The 18,006-nt window shown below is 35.5% G+C and overlaps 1 protein-coding gene and 1 pseudogene across 4 annotated transcripts in view; both read left to right on the forward strand.

Annotated features, from left to right (window-relative positions):
* The window catches only part of NBEA (neurobeachin), a 673,234-nt gene that overhangs the window by 95,325 nt on the left and 559,903 nt on the right, over nt 1-18,006 (forward strand). For all 4 annotated transcript variants that reach the window (XM_049646794.1, XM_049646795.1, XM_049646797.1 and 1 more), the window contains 2 exons: nt 3,506-3,625; nt 6,791-6,937. In XM_049646794.1, coding sequence (XP_049502751.1) covers nt 3,506-3,625; nt 6,791-6,937 — 267 coding nt within the window. The remainder of the gene's footprint in view (nt 1-3,505; nt 3,626-6,790; nt 6,938-18,006) is intronic.
* On the forward strand, nt 12,292-16,808 carry LOC125934204 (Y-box-binding protein 1-like; annotated as a pseudogene).

Here is an 18,006-nt window from a genome sequence, read left to right on the forward strand (position 1 = left end):
TTATAAACTGATCTTTGTTATTGTGTCTAAATCTAAACACCGAGAAGAGTTTTGTCAGGCCTCTGTGCTGTATGTAAAGTGTTAAGATTCCTCTTTTCCCCCTGTTTACTCAGCAATTTGTATTCATCCTTCAAGCTTAGTCTTAAGTTTCATTTTACTCTTTTAGTGACTTCTTCTCGGTTAGCCTTCCTTCTCCTTTTGTCTTTTCTTTTCCTTCTGCGCTCAGTTAGTCATTACTTCTTTTGCTCCCATATCTGTGTTTTAGACAGTTTCCATGGTTTTATAATTGCTTTCATGTTTGTTTTCCTGGTGAACTCTCCTTAAGGGTGTATATGTTATCATTGCTCACAGTCTGGGGGATACTGGGCATGAAATAGACTATCAGTAAATTTTTTAAAAATGTTTATTTTTGAGAGAGAGAGAGAGAGAGAGAGAGAGAGAGAGCGCGCCTGAATGGGGGGAGGAACAGAAAGAGAGGGAGACACTGACTCCAAAGCAGGCTCCAGGCTCCGAGCCGTCAGCACAGAGCCCGATGTGGGGCTTGAACTCACGAACCATGAGATCATGACCTGAGCTGAAGTCGGACGCTTAACCGTCTGAGCCACCAGACACCCCGACTATCAGTAAATTTTTTGAATGAGTGAGTGACTCTGAGGAGTAAATGTCAATTTTAGCAGAAAAAAATCTCATCAGATGGAAATTGTGGATAAAAAATAGGTATTAGTTAATGCTGTCTTCTTTATGGCTGCCAAATATGTATTAGGAACTGTTCTTCATAATTCTCATATATTGTCTCTTATCTGTAATGTTCATTCCACAAAAAGGCATTATTATTCCCCCTTTTTTAGAGATGGAAATAGCTAAATGATTTGCCAGAAGTCATAGAGCTTGTAACTTGGGAACTCAGTTTTTATATCTGTATGAATGTAAAATTCATACTGCACAGCCAAGCACCCTAAGTTATTTGGTACATAGGAGAAAGAACTCAATAAGTATTTGTTAAATAAGTTCTTTACTATATCAAGTATGTAAGTAACTATAATGATATATCTAATATTATTTATCTTAAACTTGTCTTTGGAGAGCAGGAAATCCTTTTCTATTTATAGGCATTTGTTTATATGCATTCTATTTAGAAAGTTAAAATTTCTTTTTTTTAAATTTCAAATTTTGATTTAAATTCAAGTTAGCTAACATGTAGTGTCAATTGGTTTCAGGAATAAAATTAAGTTATTTATCACTTATATAACACCCAGAGCTCATCACAAGTACCCTTCTTAATGCCTATCACCCATTTAGCCCATCCTCTACCCACCTCCGTCCAGCAACCCTTAGTTTGTTCTCTATAGTTAAGAGTGTCTTATGGTTTGCCTCCCTCTCTGTTTTTATCTTATTTTATTTTTATTTCTCTTCCCCTATGTTCATATGTTTTGTTTCTTAAATTCCAGATGTGGGTAAAGTCATATGGTATTTGTCTTTCTCTGACTGACTCATTTTACTTAGCATAATATATTCTGGTTCCATGCACATTGTGCAGATGGCAAGATTTCATTCTTTTTGATGGCTGAGTAGTATTCCATTATATATATATATATATATATATATATATATATATATATATATATATATATGGCACACATTTGGGCTCTTTCCATAATTTGACTATTGTTTTGATAGTTAGAAATTTAAAATTTTAATAATTTTACTCCAAAATAATAAAGGTTATATTTCCTGTGTTACCTAGATGGCATTCTGGTGGAAAATTTTCAAACTCAATGAGGATAATACAAGTAAATTTGAATTTTTATGCATGTAAACTTCTATAAGATTTTTCTTAAATTTATATGAAGCTCAATTTTTATGGCTTCTTCTTGATAATTTTGTAATATTTAGAAATAAGAATGGTTAAATGACTGACTTTAAATATTTTCTTCTGCTTTTAATCAAGACTAACATAAATGTTGCTTTCTGATCCAGTAGAAGATTCCTTTTGCAATAGTTAAAGATTACCTAGACTGAAACAACTTTAAAAAAGACATGTGTTTAGGGATTAAATAGTTTGACCTAACATTTTATTTTTATAATTGAGGAACAGTGTTCTTTGTGTTATTGTTTTCCATGAGTTGTTTAGTGCACTATTTTTATTTTCTAACTTGAAATGAATGAAATTGAATTTTGTTCAAAGTACTTCAGACACCTTGAAATAGCTGATGTTTTCGTGGCTGAGAATTATTATAGTTTTATGTTTTTCAAAATATAGTATTATGAAATAATTGAGTAGTGCTTTTAAGTAATCTGGGAAACAAAGTTTGTATTATATATTTTTATGTTTTTGTGGGGGAAACGAAGTCTAATTTTTTTCTTCTTAAACACTGAAGGCATACTTGTTCAAGTGTCTATAAATCATTTGCATTTTTTTATATTTTAGAATTATATTTCTGTATTCTTGGCCTTAGATTGTTAAGTTTCAAAGAGAGTAAGGGTTGGATCCACAAATCATTGCAGAATTTAAATCATTCCATATCAAAATATATACTTGAAATGCTTTTGGTTGGCCCTAGGAATTATAAACTTAGAACTTAATACAAACTTATTCCTCGATTCTTAATGAATATTCACACATTATTAAGTTAAAAGATACATAATTTTTCTTGGACCTAATAAATCTGAGTTGTGGAATTGAAACCACCTAATCTTATTATAAATGTTAAAATGTTGGTGGTGCCCGGGTGGCTCAGTTGGTTAAGCGTCTGACTCTTGACTTTTGGCTCAGGTCATGATCTCACAGTTCATGAATTCAAGCCCTGCATCACTCTGTGCTGCTAGCACAGAGCCCACTTGGAATTCTTTCTCTCTCTGCTCCTTTCCTGCTCCTGCGTGCACGCTCACTTTCTCTCTCTCTCTCAAAATAAACAAACAAATAAATAAATAAATAAAACTTTTAAAAAAATTTTAAAAAAGTAAATGTTAAAGTGTTGTTCCTTTGACTATCTTTCCTGACCATGCAATCCGAAATAGAATCAAGGTTAATCTTTCTCAGTTTATGCTGTTTTCTTTTCCTTCACAGTAATCATTATTTGTCATTTTATATTTATTTACTTGTCTAATCTGTGTCTCTTTCACTACACCATGAATTTCAGGAGAGTTGGACCTATGGTCTTTCTGGTCAGACTTGAAACAATACAAATACAAATGGTACAATACAAATGTTATTAAATGAATAAACCAAATATAATTGTATTTCCATAATATTTGCATCTTGGTATAGTAGAAGGAGTGTAATTCCACAGTTCAAGGTATTCTAGGTCTGTCTCCATCACAGATTTATTCTTTATGAGTCACTTCTTTCATCTGCAAAGTGAGAAGTATGAGGGGGAACTTGGTAATGTGTAATTGTTAGTATTCTTTCAAGCATTCTTAAAGTGTGTTGTGAATGTTATGATTGCTTTTTAGGTAATAACTAAACATTACATATCAAGATCTTTTTTTTTTTTTTTTATTTAAGTGGTACATGATCAGCATTGTCCACATTTATAATCGATGGAGGAACAGTGAAATTCGGTGTTATGTTAATGGACAGCTGGTATCCTATGGTGATATGGCTTGGCATGTTAACACAAATGATGTAAGTTTTTTGTTTTTTGTTTTTTTAATCTGTGCTTTAATGTATTTGAGTGTGTGATCTATCGGTATTCATGACATTCATGAATTTTATAATAGTTTGGTAGAAACTTAATAGTTGTACTTCTGAAAGTTTTATTCAGTTAAATGAATTTTTAGTTCTTAAATTTAGTATAATTAAGTTGCTAAAATAGATGATTAGTGATGAAAAAAGGGAAATTGCTCAAATAAATTATTAAGTATTAGGTCAAAACATCCATGCAATATTCTATTCTTTCTAGAATTTAAGCATTAAAAACAAAAAGTTCTTACACCTTATTTAGATGTGAAAGGAAGACCTTACATACAGTGAATCAGTATAACATGTAGTCATTATTATTTACTACATAAATAGTGATAAATGCTGTGGAGAAATATTAAGTGGGAATAGGTATAGAGAGTATAGGTGTAGGGAAGGGGGAAGCCAGATGGTACAGAGATGATCTTAGTGAGAAGAGTTTAGGGAGCAAGTCATGTGGATATTTTGGAGAAATATCCGGAGAAATATCACTGCATTCACTGAAAGCAGTGAGTGCAGAGCCTTTGAGGCAGAACGGAAAGTTAATTGAACAAATAAGTAGCCAGTTTGCCAAGAACAGAGGGAGGAGTGGACAGAACAATGTTGAGAGGTAAGGTTTAGACAGACCATAGAGGGTGAAATCACACAGGCATCATACACAAACATAATACCTGGGCTTTCCCATCTTAGCCAGCATAAAAATCTTAGGAAGGGTTTCAGCAGACAGGTGGCATGATGCAGGCTCATATTTTTTTTTTTTAATTTTTTTAACGTTTATTTATTTTTGAGACAGAGACAGAACATGAATGGGAGAGGGTCAGAGAGAGGGAGACACAGAATCTGAAACAGGCTCCAGGCTCTGAGCTGTCAGCACAGAGCCCGGCGCGGGGCTTGAACTCACGGACCGCGAGATCATGACCTGAGCCGAAGTCGGACACTTAACTGACCAAGCCACCTAGGCGCCCCCAGGCTCATATTTTAAAAATTTCCATCAGTCTGCAGTATTGAGAATATTCTAAAGGGAAAAAATGGCAGAAGCAAGGAGATCAATTAAATGACTTACTGTGATAATAACAAGCAGGTAATACGAGTTTTAGCTAGCATGTTAACAGTGAAAGAGGTAATACAATTGTATTCTGGAGGGAGCATATCTTGAGTTAAATCCTCAAAAGCTCTGTTCTGGGCTTTCCTTTGTCATTATCCCGGCCTGTTAGAACCAAAATAAAAGATGTTTTCAAATGCCTGATGTTTTACCTTCAAACCCAATAATACACAATCATTCCAGCATACCTGGTTTTATAAAAACTTGGCCTTTCTCTAACAAAATTCACTTCTCAGTGTTGTCTACATCTCTGCAGACTTTAATTTCCTTAAGGGCAGGGGTCTCTTCTTGTTCTCACTTGTATTATTTTAAATAGTACTGTGTCTGTAGTCCATATTTTCCCAGGGTCAAGGGTTGGAAGAGTACTCCTTACAGACATCTGAACCTTGACCTGTTTTCACATGACCTAAGAGCTGAGAATCTTGTTTTTTATTTTTAAAGGTTTTTATTTTTTTTAAGATACAAACAAAAAATCAAGAAAGATTACGTGACAGAAACCACATGTGGCTGGCAAAGTTTAAAATCTTTACTATCTGTTCATTTATAGGACAAGTTTGCTTTTTTGCCCTAGAAACTCAAGGTGGGCCATAGTCAGTAAATTTTTGAGAATGACTTTGTCAGAATTAGAATGCACAGATGAAATTCTACTTTATCTCTGCCCTCCAGAGGGGAGACTTTTTATTATAGAGTGAAGGTAACCCCAATGACCTTGTTGGCTGTCACTACATCTAGTTATATTTAGAATGAAAGAAGTGAAGGGGCGCCTGGGTGGCTCAGTCGGTTGAGCGTCCGACTTCGGCTCAGGTCACGATCTCACGGTATGTGAGTTCGAGCCCCGCGTCGGGCTCTGTGCTGACTGCTCAGAGCCTGGAGCCTGTTTCAGATTCTGTGTCTCCCTCTCTCTCTGACCCTCCCCCGTTCATGCTCTGTCTCTCTCTGTCTCAAAAATAAATAAACGTTTAAAAAAAAAATTTAGAATGAAAGAAATGAAAAGAAAAAAGAAAAAAAGATAGAAGGAAGGAAGGAAGTAGAGATGGAAGGAAGGAAGGAAGGAAGGATTTTGATTTTTGAATTATTTGCACTAGTACACCAAGAAATGGAGAGGCCTGGGCTGTAACACTTACATACACATACATTGTGCAGTAAACTCTTAAGTTCCTGTAGTTTTAATTACAGATTGGGTATTTGATGAAGAGTTTCTGTCTTTATAATTCATTCAGAAATATTTTGTTATTCTATTGAGGCACCAAAGGGATTCCATACATATGCAATGCTGTGCTTATCAGCACTAAGATGTGGAATAACTTTGAGAATGGGCAAAAGAAACTGGGGACTAGCATTAGGTGACATTTAGAGAAATAGAGATGGGAAGGGTCTTAAATATGGCTTCTTAGGTCTTGAACTCTGCAGATGGAGGGCACTGTACCATCTGCTTTAGCCAGCAGACTTTGGTGATAATTATTTATTTGGTTCTGCATAATGCCTACTTATGGAAGAGAGGGAAGGGATTTTCATTGTGTCCTTGCTTTGTGTGGAGAAATAGAGGAATATATATCCCTGGTGGAGAAATTAGGTAGTTTCTAAAATTAAGCCTTATGTGTTTATGGTTAAAATTTGGAGTAGTCATTCTCTGATTCAGGTGAATCTCTCTCTATAAATGGACTGTTGTTAGAGCATGTGAGTTTTAAAATTAGTTTTACTTTTCAAAGTAGAATTTTAAGCCCTTTTACATTTAAGTATAACATTTGCAAAGTGGTTCAGTGATTATTGAGCAGATGGTTACTGTTTGTTTTACTTTTCCATAGATACGAAATACTTAACTGATTTACTTTTTTGGAAAATCTTTAGCTGGCTTTTATTATGTAAATATTCCCGAAGTCTTAAGCGATGCTTTTTTCTGTTATTATTGTTATACTTGAAGGTATACATGAAAGTGAAGGCAGGCATCCTTAAATATTTTATCATTACAAAATAATACATTGATTTTTTTTATGACTTTTTAAAAATAGAGCTATGACAAGTGCTTTCTCGGATCTTCAGAAACTGCTGATGCAAATAGGGTGTTTTGTGGTCAACTTGGTGCCGTGTATGTATTCAGTGAAGCACTCAACCCTGCACAGATATTTGCAATTCATCAGTTAGGACCTGGATATAAGGTAGTAATAACGATCTTACGCATTCTATGGAAAGTTTTATGTGAATTCTATGTGAAATGTGATACAGTATAATATACAGTGGTAATCTTCTTCAGTGTGCTTTAAAAGTCATCTTTGGAATTTAGTTGTTAGTACAAGTTTCATTTTGTTTCAAAGGTGCTTTTTCTCTTTTGGATTTTTTTCCTCATGAACTTTTAAAATTATAAAGAATGTTTTTTGTTATGTTGAAGCCATGGCTTTTGTTGACATAACTCTGAAATAATAAATTTTATAAAACCGTGTTGCTTATGTGGTATTTGAAATCTCAAATTTTGAAATATGAAATGAACAAATGACTGGTGTATTCAAAATAGAGATAACTTGGAAAGAACAAAGATTTAGAAGGAAAATGGTGTCAATTATTACACGTGGCTGAAATTATTCAGTTTTAGTTTTTATTTTTGCTGGTCCTTTACAGTAGGTGAGGAGGGTCAGTACAGTAGCAAGTATCTGAATTTTGCAAAGTCATTATTAAACATGGTTTATCACATTCTTCCTGTTTTTTAACTCCCAAAATGAAGACTTATTTAGGCAAGATATCACATTCACATACATTAATTAGTTTTTAATATGCAGTATACCTGGCTAGGGAAATATATGAGTTTTATGTAAATCACATTAGTAACTGTGACATCCCAAACTGTTTGGAGCTGAGAGAAAAGTATGCATTATAAGTCAAAATATTTTTAATAATTCTGAAGAAGTACATGTCTTGCATGGAAGAGCTGTTTGTTTTACACATAGTGTTTAAGTAATCAGTGTGAAGATTGTATTATGAAAAGGGGGTACTAAACTATTTCTGTTCCCAGTGATTTTAAAATAATCATAAATTTTGAGAATGATGCTGTCATTTTTAATGTCAGGGTGATAATTCTTGCTACCATCGTTTGTCCATATGAGTTTATTTGTGTTCCTGTCTCTGAAGTGAATTTGTGCTTGTAACAGCACTGTTTCTTTCATTGCTTCTTTTGTTGGGTTTTGGGTCCTAGTTCTGCCATGTGTTGGCGTTGCATGGTAATGTTTCTGTAATTCAGATTTTTGGATTAACATACACCCTGCCTCCTTTTGTTTCTTTTCCTTGGTCTGTAAAATATTTGATGTGGCTTTATTCAGGCACTGCCAGAGTATGATATTAGGTGAATCAAACCAATGATATATAAATAAAGGTAGAAAACTTTAAAAACCACAGTTATTCAAATTTTAAACCCAATATGATTGCTATAATGACATTTTAGAATTAATGGGAGCTTCTTGGTAGGAAAAAGGAAAAGGACTAAATATTAACAAGTTATGTAATTCTCCCTTTGGAAAGGAGCAAACATTGTCTTGAATCACTTTGCGAACTTAGTTGTTTCTTATATGGCTTTTGCTCATCACATTGTTTTATAACAAAAGTGAAAATGAGTAGTAATCCTGTGTTGCCATGTTCTATACACAAGTACTCATGTTATATAAGAATGTAGTCCTAGCATCCTAATATAGACAATAGAGTACCTATATCAAAGTCAGAACTTTTAAAAGAAAATACCTCTAAATTTTGGGTGTTACATGAAAAATAATTGGGGGCGCCTGGGTGGCTCAGTCGGTTAAGCAGCCGACTTCGGCTCAGGTCATGATCTTGCAGTCCGTGAGTTCGAGCCCCGCGTCAGGCTCTGTGCTAACAGCTCGGAGCCTGGAGCCTTCTTCGGATTCTGTGTCTCCCTCTCTCTCTGACCTTCCCCCGTTCATGCTCTGTCTCTCTGTGTCTCACAAATAAATAAACGTTTAAAAAAAATAATTTTATTAAGTTTTGAAAGTTCCCAGTTTATGGGTATAGCCCACTGAGCCCCTTGTTTATATTAAAGGAAATAGACAGTAAATCAATGGGTATGTATGTATTTTCTCAATTTGTAAATATTAAAAATAGAATCACTATTAGGACAAACATCTGTAAAAATTTTTGACAATGAAATTTTTTTCCTAGAAAGTCAGAGAATGAAGGGAGAGGGGAAAGAATGCAAATGAAGATCAGATTGTGTTATCACAGGGGAAAAAAGCTGAAGTGGTTCACATAGCAGTCTCAATTTTCTTGGGTAAAGTAGGAGGCAAAGTCACTTCCTATGAGTGAAGGGGTAAAGAGTTGCAGTGGAGTTTTTAAGGTGTTTAGGATATAATAATTAGTTGACATTTGGTGTAAATCACAAATGAAGCTTAAATTATTGTTATATAATAATGTATTTATATTCATCGATGTGCGTTATATAGAGCTTCCTGTAAGTATAATGGTCAGACAATATTGTCTGTGATTCTGAGCTTAATGTAGATAGCATGTCAGCATCTGGGCCCTGAAATAAAATAAATTCCCCCCAAAATAATGCCTTCAAACTATATATACTATGTAGCCTATCCCATGTGATTTTGACTTCTTGATCATTAGAGTATTCGGTAATTTTCTTTCTATGAAATGTCTGGTTTTGAGCAATATAGCTTGTCTATGAATATTTTACCCTTAGTTATTTTAGGTAAATGATTAATAAAGGAGGGTATTACTAGTCAATTAAATAAATCATTAGGTTCAGGGGTGCCTGGATGGCTCATTTATGTGTCTGACTTCATGACTTGCTCAGGCCATACCGTGGTCTCATGGTTCGTGAGTTCGATCCCTTCACTGGGCTCTGCACTGACAGTGCAGAGCCTGACTGGGATTCTCTCTCTCCTCTCTCTCTGTCCCTTCCTTTCTCCCTCTCAAAAATAAATAAAGAAACTTTAAACATAAATAAATAGGGGAGCCTGAGTGGCTCAGTTGGTTAAGCGTCTGCCTTTGGCTCAGGTCATGATCTTGCAATTGGTAAATTCAAGCCCCATGTCAGACTCTGTGCTTACAGCTCAGAGCTTGGAGCCTATTTCAGATTCTGTGTCTCCCTCACTCTCTGCCCCTGCCCTGCATATGCTCTCTCTCTCTCTCCTTCAAAAACAAATAAACATTAAAAAAAATTTTTTTAACTAAATAAACCATTAGGTTTTGGATTTGTAAAACAGAATTTCTCACTGTAATTTTGTCTAGTCTAGAAACATTTACCGTGAGTTAAGTTTATCATACAGCTCCATTTGATGGGGTTATTCAGTGTGTACAAGATTGTGAAGTCATACATACAGTGACTTTTTGACATAAACTTACACAACATTTCAACAGTTTTGATATTTTCCAATTGTTATTGGACATTTCCTAATTATCACTATCATATAATCTCTTGTGGCAAGCAATTCATCTCCCTTGCTAAATATTACAATATTGTTTTGCTTTTGTCCTCCATCCAAGAAAATAATGGTTTTTATCAGTTTATTATATTATGACCAAGGCATAACTGATAAGAGAAAATGTATAAAACAGCCTCCAAAATTAAAGATCACTTTGGAGGGTTTCTGATACCTGCTTAGATAGGCAAGTTCCTAGCAAAGGTATTCCCACAATCACCACTTAACACTCTGCACATAATACAGAAAACAACTATGTGAGGGTCCTAAAGAGCCAAGATTTAGAGAGGTGTCAAAACATGAAGCAAGTGGTCCAGCATGGGCTGAGTTGCTAATTTTTTACTCTGATAGAAAAACTTTTTTGGCCAGAAAATAAGGTGAAAAGCACTTGGCCAGTCAGTACCACATGGAGGTTAATGGCCAGCTCAAGAAAAGAGAGAGCCAGAAAAGGATCTGAATTCTATATTTAAAAAAACTGACCCTAAATCTCTAGCCCATTCCTGAAGCCATGATGATCATGATAAACTGATAATAGACTGTAAATAAGTCTTCAAGAACAGAGCTGACCTGAGGCACCACACATAGGAGGTGTGACAGTCTGTAAAACATCAATACTTTTCAAAACAACATAATCTCCGTAGAATAATTTTCACCATGTCCATCATATAAGCCAAAATTACTCATTCTATGAAAAGCCAGGAAAATGTGACTTATTGTCCAGGGAAGGGAAAATCAGGACATGCCAACTCCGAAATAACCCAGGATCATGGAATTATTACATGAGGACTTTTAAGGAGCTATTGTAACTAGTGAAATTAAACAAAATTGCTTGTAATGAACTGAAAAATGGGAATTATCATCCACAAAAAAGTGGAAATTTTAGAATTGAAAAATATATCTGGAATTAAAAATCCACTGTATGGGTTTATTATTAGCAGAATGGATATGGGAGAGAAATAAATAAACTTGCATGTAGATTGACAGAACCATTAGAAAAGAAAGAAGAGATTAAGGGGGAAGGAACAAAACCATAAGATGCATGGGGTGGTTTTGAAATCTAATATGCAGAGAAAGTGCCAGAAAAAAAAATATTTGAAGGAATATTTATAAAAAAAAACTTTGTAAATTTGGCTAAAAACAAAGCAAAACAAAACAACGGACATTCATAGATTAAAGGAACTATGTAAACTCCAAGGAAAATAAATTCGAAGAGAACCAGAGTAGGCATATTATAGTAAAACAAAAGGAAAAAAAAGTTATTGAAAGCAAGTAGAGAAAAGCTAGACATAACTGCACACTTTCCTTCAGCAATCGGGGAAACCGTAGAGCTGAAGCAGAACCTGTCAACCCAGAATTCTTCATCTAGTGAAAATAATCTTTAAGTCAAATAGATGGAAATTAAGACAATTTGTTTGTACCAGATGCACTCTGTAGACTGAAGAAAAAAACTTGCATCATTAAGAATGAAATAATGAAGAATACGAATGAATGATAAATGTATGGATAAAATAAAATATCTTTTATTTTCTTTAAAACATATACCACCGATTAAAGCAAAAAATATTACACTGACTTTTTTTGGTTTATAATATACATACATTTAATATATATGACAGCTCTAATGGAAGGTTCTGGGAGGGGACATAATTGTAAACTTTTCATATTTTACAAAGTGTCTGTAGGATTTAAGAATATTGACTGAAATTCAGTAGCCAAAATGAAATTAACAAATTCAGTCACTTTTCTTGACATGTAAGTATTCAGTATTTAGTGAAAGGTAACATATATTCAACATATACTCAGTAGTAAGGAAAAATAAATTAATGCAAGCTAATGAAGACAAGGTGAATGAGATATGAATAAGAAGCATTCACTGAGTCATCCATTCTTTTTAAAAATTATTTGTTATTAAATATTATTTATTGGCACTGTTATTCTAAGCGTTCTAGGTGCTAGGGATAAGACAGTGAACAAAACAGACAAAAAACCCCTTGCCTTTATTGGAGGTAAAGAGGATATACATTATCATGGGAGGAGACAGACAGAAAACAAAACAAAATAAAAATAACATAGTGTGCTTGATGGCGGTAAGTGCTATGGGAAAAATAAAGTATGTAAAAAACAGAGAAAATTCTGGACTACAGTTTTAATAGAGTGATGAAGGAGATTTCACTAAAGACTTCAAGGAGGTGAAGTTGATGCCAGCCAGGTGGATATTTGGCGAAGAGCTTTCAGGCCACATGGGAAAGCAGGTGTAAAGGCCACTTAGGATCTTATTTGAGAGATTACAGAACACTGTGATTGTGTTTCCCTGTGACTCAGAGAGAGTTTAGATAAGGCTGATATCCATAGAAGTAATGGAACTTGGTTGGATTTTTGATAAAGCATACCTAAAATAATACTCTAAGAGGTCAGCTTTTACATATATTTTGGAGGTAAAGCCAGTAGGATTTTCTGTCCCTGTGAATGTGGATTAAAGGTACAAGAGAAGATTCAAAGGTGATCCAATGTATATTAGCCTGAACAACTGAATTGATGGGCTTTTTATTTACTGAGCTAGGGTAGATTTGAAAAGACTAAATTTTGGGGAGTAAGGTCAAGAATTTAGTTTTGGACATGGGAAGTTTGAGATGCCAGTTAGACATCTAATGGAGAAATGTTGTATGCCTGAATTGTGGGGGAGAAGTCTAGATTGGAGATAGAAATTTGGCATTGGTAGGGTATATATAGGATTTAAAGCTATGAGACTGGATTTAGGAATCAATGAAGTGAGTTCAGAGATAAAAGATGAGGGGCGCCTGGGTGGCGCAGTCGGTTAAGCGTCCGACTTCAGCCAGGTCACGATCTCGCGGTCCGTGAGTTCGAGCCCCGCGTCAGGCTCTGGGCTGATGGCTCGGAGCCTGGAGCCTGTTTCCGATTCTGTGTCTCCCTCTCTCTCTGCCCCTCCCCCGTTCATGCTCTGTCTCTCTCTGTCCCAAAAATAAATTAAAAAAAAAAAAAAAAAGATGAATGAGGAATGAGTCCTTGGAAAAGCCAATGTTTGCAGGTTATGGAGATGAGAAGGACCCAGCAAGGGAAAATTAGGAGGAGAGCAAGAGAGTAAGGAAAAAGCAGCAGGGTATGGTGTCCTGGACAGTTTAAAGGAAGAGGAGGTGAATAATTGTCAGATGATGCTGACAGGTTGAGTAAATTCAGGACTGAGAAATGGCAATTGGATTTAGCAGTATGGAGGTCAGGGGTGATCTTGATTATCACAATTTAAAATTAGTTAAAATGAGAGAAAAAATCTTTCACTTAATGAAGACAGTAGTGTTTTTTCAGAATTGAAAGAGAAGCATTAATTTGTGATTGGAAGTATAGTTTAGTTCTGTGTGTATCATTCTAGTGCATTGCATACCAAGACTTTATCTCTTCCTTTGTAATATTCTATCACTCAGTTTCCATCATTTTTTCCTTTTGAAGAGCTGTTTATATGTAGTTGATTTTTTTCTGGTTTCCTAATTATTTGTTTTTACTGTTTTATACATTTATTTATGTTAAATATATTTGTATGTAAAAATTTTATGGAAAGAAAAACCTCTGAGTACTATATACTTAAGTGCATATGAATAGGGGCATGTAAACTTTCTCTGCAAAATGGTGAAGCTTTATTTTCAAATTGTCATACTTTAAATGATTTTTTATTTTAGTATCTTTGGATGATATGAACATACTCAAAGTATGATAACATTTTTCAAATTAGTTGCAATTCTTTTGGAATTACTTTTAAAGGGTCAGTTTTTAAGTGACACAAAAAAATAGTTCTCATTACTTAGAACTATGCTATATTTTTAATAAAAGATGGTTTTGTGACACCTGTTAATTCATCAAACATGGCTTCAAGTTGATTTTCTTTTTCCCAAAAATTAGATCCATCCCTTGAGGATGACTGTTTTCCTTCAAAAATGTAATTTAAGGGGCGCCTGGGTGGCGCAGTCGGTTAAGCGTCCGGCTTCAGCCAGGTCACGATCTCGCGGTCTGTGAGTTCGAGCCCCGCGTCAGGCTCTGGGCTGATGGCTCGGAGCCTGGAGCCTGTTTCCGATTCTGTGTCTCCCTCTCTCTCTGCCCCTCCCCCGTTCATGCTCTGTCTCTCTCTGTCCCAAAAATAAATAAAAAACGTTGAAAAAAAAAAAATTAAAAAAAAAATGTAATTTAAAATGTTATAGAGTTTGATCAGTACTGGAATTGGAGAGTGGATCCCAGAAAGCCTTGAACAGTTCTGTCCACCTTCCCCCTCACCCCCTCACCAGGGGCCTGGTGCTGCTCCTGGCCCCAGTCACTGCAACCTTGAGTAGTGAGGCCGAGATCCAGCCTTGAAGTAAGCGGCAGCCAGGGTGGCCTCATATTGGCAGTACCTGAAGGGTCAAGTTCATCACAAGGAAGATTTGGAGAACAGTAAATGGTTTCATGTAAGAAGCAGATATGGTTTAATCAACAGGGATGACAGCAGGGAATATATATTTGTATACCAGACTGCCATAAAGAAGAATAACCCCAGGAAACACCTTTGCAGTGTGGAAGATGGAGAGGCTGTTGAGTTTGATATTGTTGAAAGGACAAAAATGGGTGCAGAGGTAGCATATGTTACAGGCCCTGGTGGAGTTCCAGTGCAAGGCAGTAAACATGAAGCAGACTAACCTGCTAAATTATAGACACGATCCACATTGCAGGGGTTATCCACACAATTACCAGTAGGATTTCCAGAATAGCGAGAATGGGGAAAAGAATGTGGGATCCAGGAGGGCTCCGAAAGGCCAGGCCCTCCTGCAAGTCACCGTGTCCACTTTATTTACTACATGTGGAGACGCCATGGGTGTTGAACACAGTATTCCAACTTCCCTGTGTGGGGAGAAGTGATGGAAGGTGCTGACAACAAGGGTTCAGGAGAGCAAGGTAGACCAATGAGACAGAATATGCATTGGGGTTATAAATGACCATTCCACAGGAACCTTCCTTGCCAAAGGCAACCTAAAGAGGATGGCAGTGAAGGAGATAAGGAAAATCAAGGAGGTGAGACCCAGGGTCAGTAGCCACCCCCGCATCTGTACTATTGCAACCTCAATTACCACAACACAGACAGAAGCCCAGAAAACCCTAAACCACAAGATGGCAAAGAGACAAAGCAGCCAACCCACCAGTGGAGAATTAGTCCTCTACCAAGGCTGTGCAGGGTAGGGCAGAGTAAATGTAGTCTTACCATCTCTGCTATCATCCCATCATCTGGTTTAGTTAGCCAACAAGGGAAAATGAATATGAAGTTTCAACAGTAAGAGATAACAGGAGGTTGGAGCTGAAGATCTCAAATGCTTGTGTTTTGTCCATTTACCAGATAGCTAAAGCTCTTTGCATTATCTCTGCAGACTGGAGTTTCTGATATATTTACCTAAAGATCTCTCTCTCTCTCTCTCTCTCTCTCTCTCTCTTTTTAGACTGATTTTCCTCAGTACACTTAAAAAGGTTTTTTAATTTTTTCATATCTGGAAAAGTTGAGATTTTTAACAACCTCATTTTTAATTTGTAATAAATGTTTACTATTTGATTTTTTTCCAAAAAGTCAACAGACTGCAAGCACCACTTAATAAAGGTCTTTAAAAATGCTGTAGATTTTGAAAATGTTTTTTATTTTTTTATTATTTTTTTAACTTTTATTTATTTTGAGACAGAGAGACAGAGCATGAATGGGGGAGGGTCAGAGAGAGAGGGAGACACAGAATCTGAAACAGACTCCAGGCTCTGAGCTGTCAGCACAGAGCCTGACGGTGGGGCTTGAACTCCTGGAGTGTGAGGTCATGACCTGAGCCGAAGTCGGACGCTTAACCGACTGAGCCACCCAGGTGCCCCTGAAAATGTTTTTAAAAAATCTTATATATATAAGAAGTGTTTTGAGTAATAGAATGTATGTGTAAGTAGTTTTAAGGTGAATCTTTTGGAAAATACACCGCTTGTGATCATATTTGTTTAGCTATATTTGCTTTAAAATATCAGGTGTATTATTTAAAGATATACTATATTTATCATAATAGAATTTCAATGAGTGGTGAGACAAGTGTTCTATTTTTCCAAAGTTCTGCCCCAACCCTCAAATATAATGCTTTCAGCAAGACATTTTATTATCCACGTTCAGATAATTTTTACTCTCTGGTCTTAAAAATTCCTACAAGGTTTTTACCCAGTTAATGAACATTTTGTATATGCTAACAAGTTTTTCCTCCACCAACTCAGTCAAATAATGCTTCCTAAGGGTCATTGTGGGAAAATGGATAACTTAATGCCATTTCCTCATTATTTGGAGATCTTTGATTAGGTTTTTAAAATTTCATTGTAAACTCATGGATTTAAATGTATTTGAAGTGTTTCAATCTATAGCAGTTATTCTCCTTTTTGAAATTCAAATTGTCCCACCTTTGAGTGATGAGTTCTAGTTGGTCCTTTAGTCTTTTGACCTGACTCTGTAGTCTTTGATAGCTTCCTTGCTGTTTCCCATGACAGTGCTTCAGACTCATCTTGAACATTTTGTTGCTTAAGTCCTGGAATCAGCCATTATTCCAAGAATCCTTAATTTCTACTAGTGTGAAATTAATGGCTTGTTGTGTTTTAACTTGATCTTCCCTAAATTAAATCTACATCTCCTTCTTCTTTATTGACAATACTAGTTGTCATGTGCACAGAGGACAGTCCATAATTACACATACAGTAGTCTCTGAACAACACTACTGATACTACTCTAATGACGTTATTACTGAAAACCGTTATTTTTTTTTGTATATGCTCTCTTCATTTTCATTGCCATTTTGTATATCGTTTCAGATGTGTTATGTGCTGAACTGTGTTTCCCCCAAATTTATATGTTGGAGTCTTAACTCCCAGTAGCTCAGAATGTGACTATATTTGGAGATAGGGCCTTTAAAGAGGTAACTAAGCTTGAGTGAGGCTGTTAGGGTGGGCCTTGATCTAATATGAATGGTGTCCTTGTAAGAAGACAGTAAGATACACACATGCACAGAGGGAAAACCATATGAAGATACAAGGAGGAGACGTGGTCATCTACAAGAGTAGGAGAGAAGTTTCAGAAGGAACCAACTATGCTGACACTTTGATTTTTAGGCTTTTAACCTCCAGAATTGTGAGAAAATAAATTTCTATTGTTTAAACTACCCAGACTTTGGTACTTTGTTGTGGCAGCCCTAGCTGACTAATACATGGTACGATCTACATTGTGAGTATACATAGTTATTATATACTATTCTCAATTTTTAAAATTCTTACTTAGTTGTAATCTTGTAAGTACTTACATATTTTAGTTTCATCCCATTCCTTGTGTTGATGTATTTTGGGTATCTGAAGCTCATTGTTTAGTGTATTTCTCTAGAAGGGAATCGTGGGAGTAATACTTCTTGAGGACTGCGTTTCATTGTTAGTTTGTTAGGGGTTTTTACACTTGATAGGCATTTGCCTGGTTATAAAATCCTTGACTATCCTTTCTTTGAACATATTAAATATGTTGCTAATTTTCTTCTGGCTTTAAATATTTTGTTCAAAGTCTGATGGCAGTCTGATATCCTTTCTGTTATCAGGCACTTGTTCTTTTTGCCTATATGTTCAAAGGATTTCTTTTGTATCTAGTAATTTTGGTAGAAATGTCTTGGTCATTTGGAGTTGATTTCTCAGATGAATGGTGTGCACTCTCAGTATGCAGTTTTGCATCTTTTTGTATTTCAAGAAATTTTTCATATACTGTTTAGTGTTCTGTTTTCTTG

The sequence above is a fragment of the Panthera uncia genome, assembly GCF_023721935.1.
Source record: "Panthera uncia isolate 11264 chromosome A1 unlocalized genomic scaffold, Puncia_PCG_1.0 HiC_scaffold_16, whole genome shotgun sequence".
NCBI classification, from domain to species: Eukaryota; Metazoa; Chordata; class Mammalia; order Carnivora; family Felidae; genus Panthera; species Panthera uncia.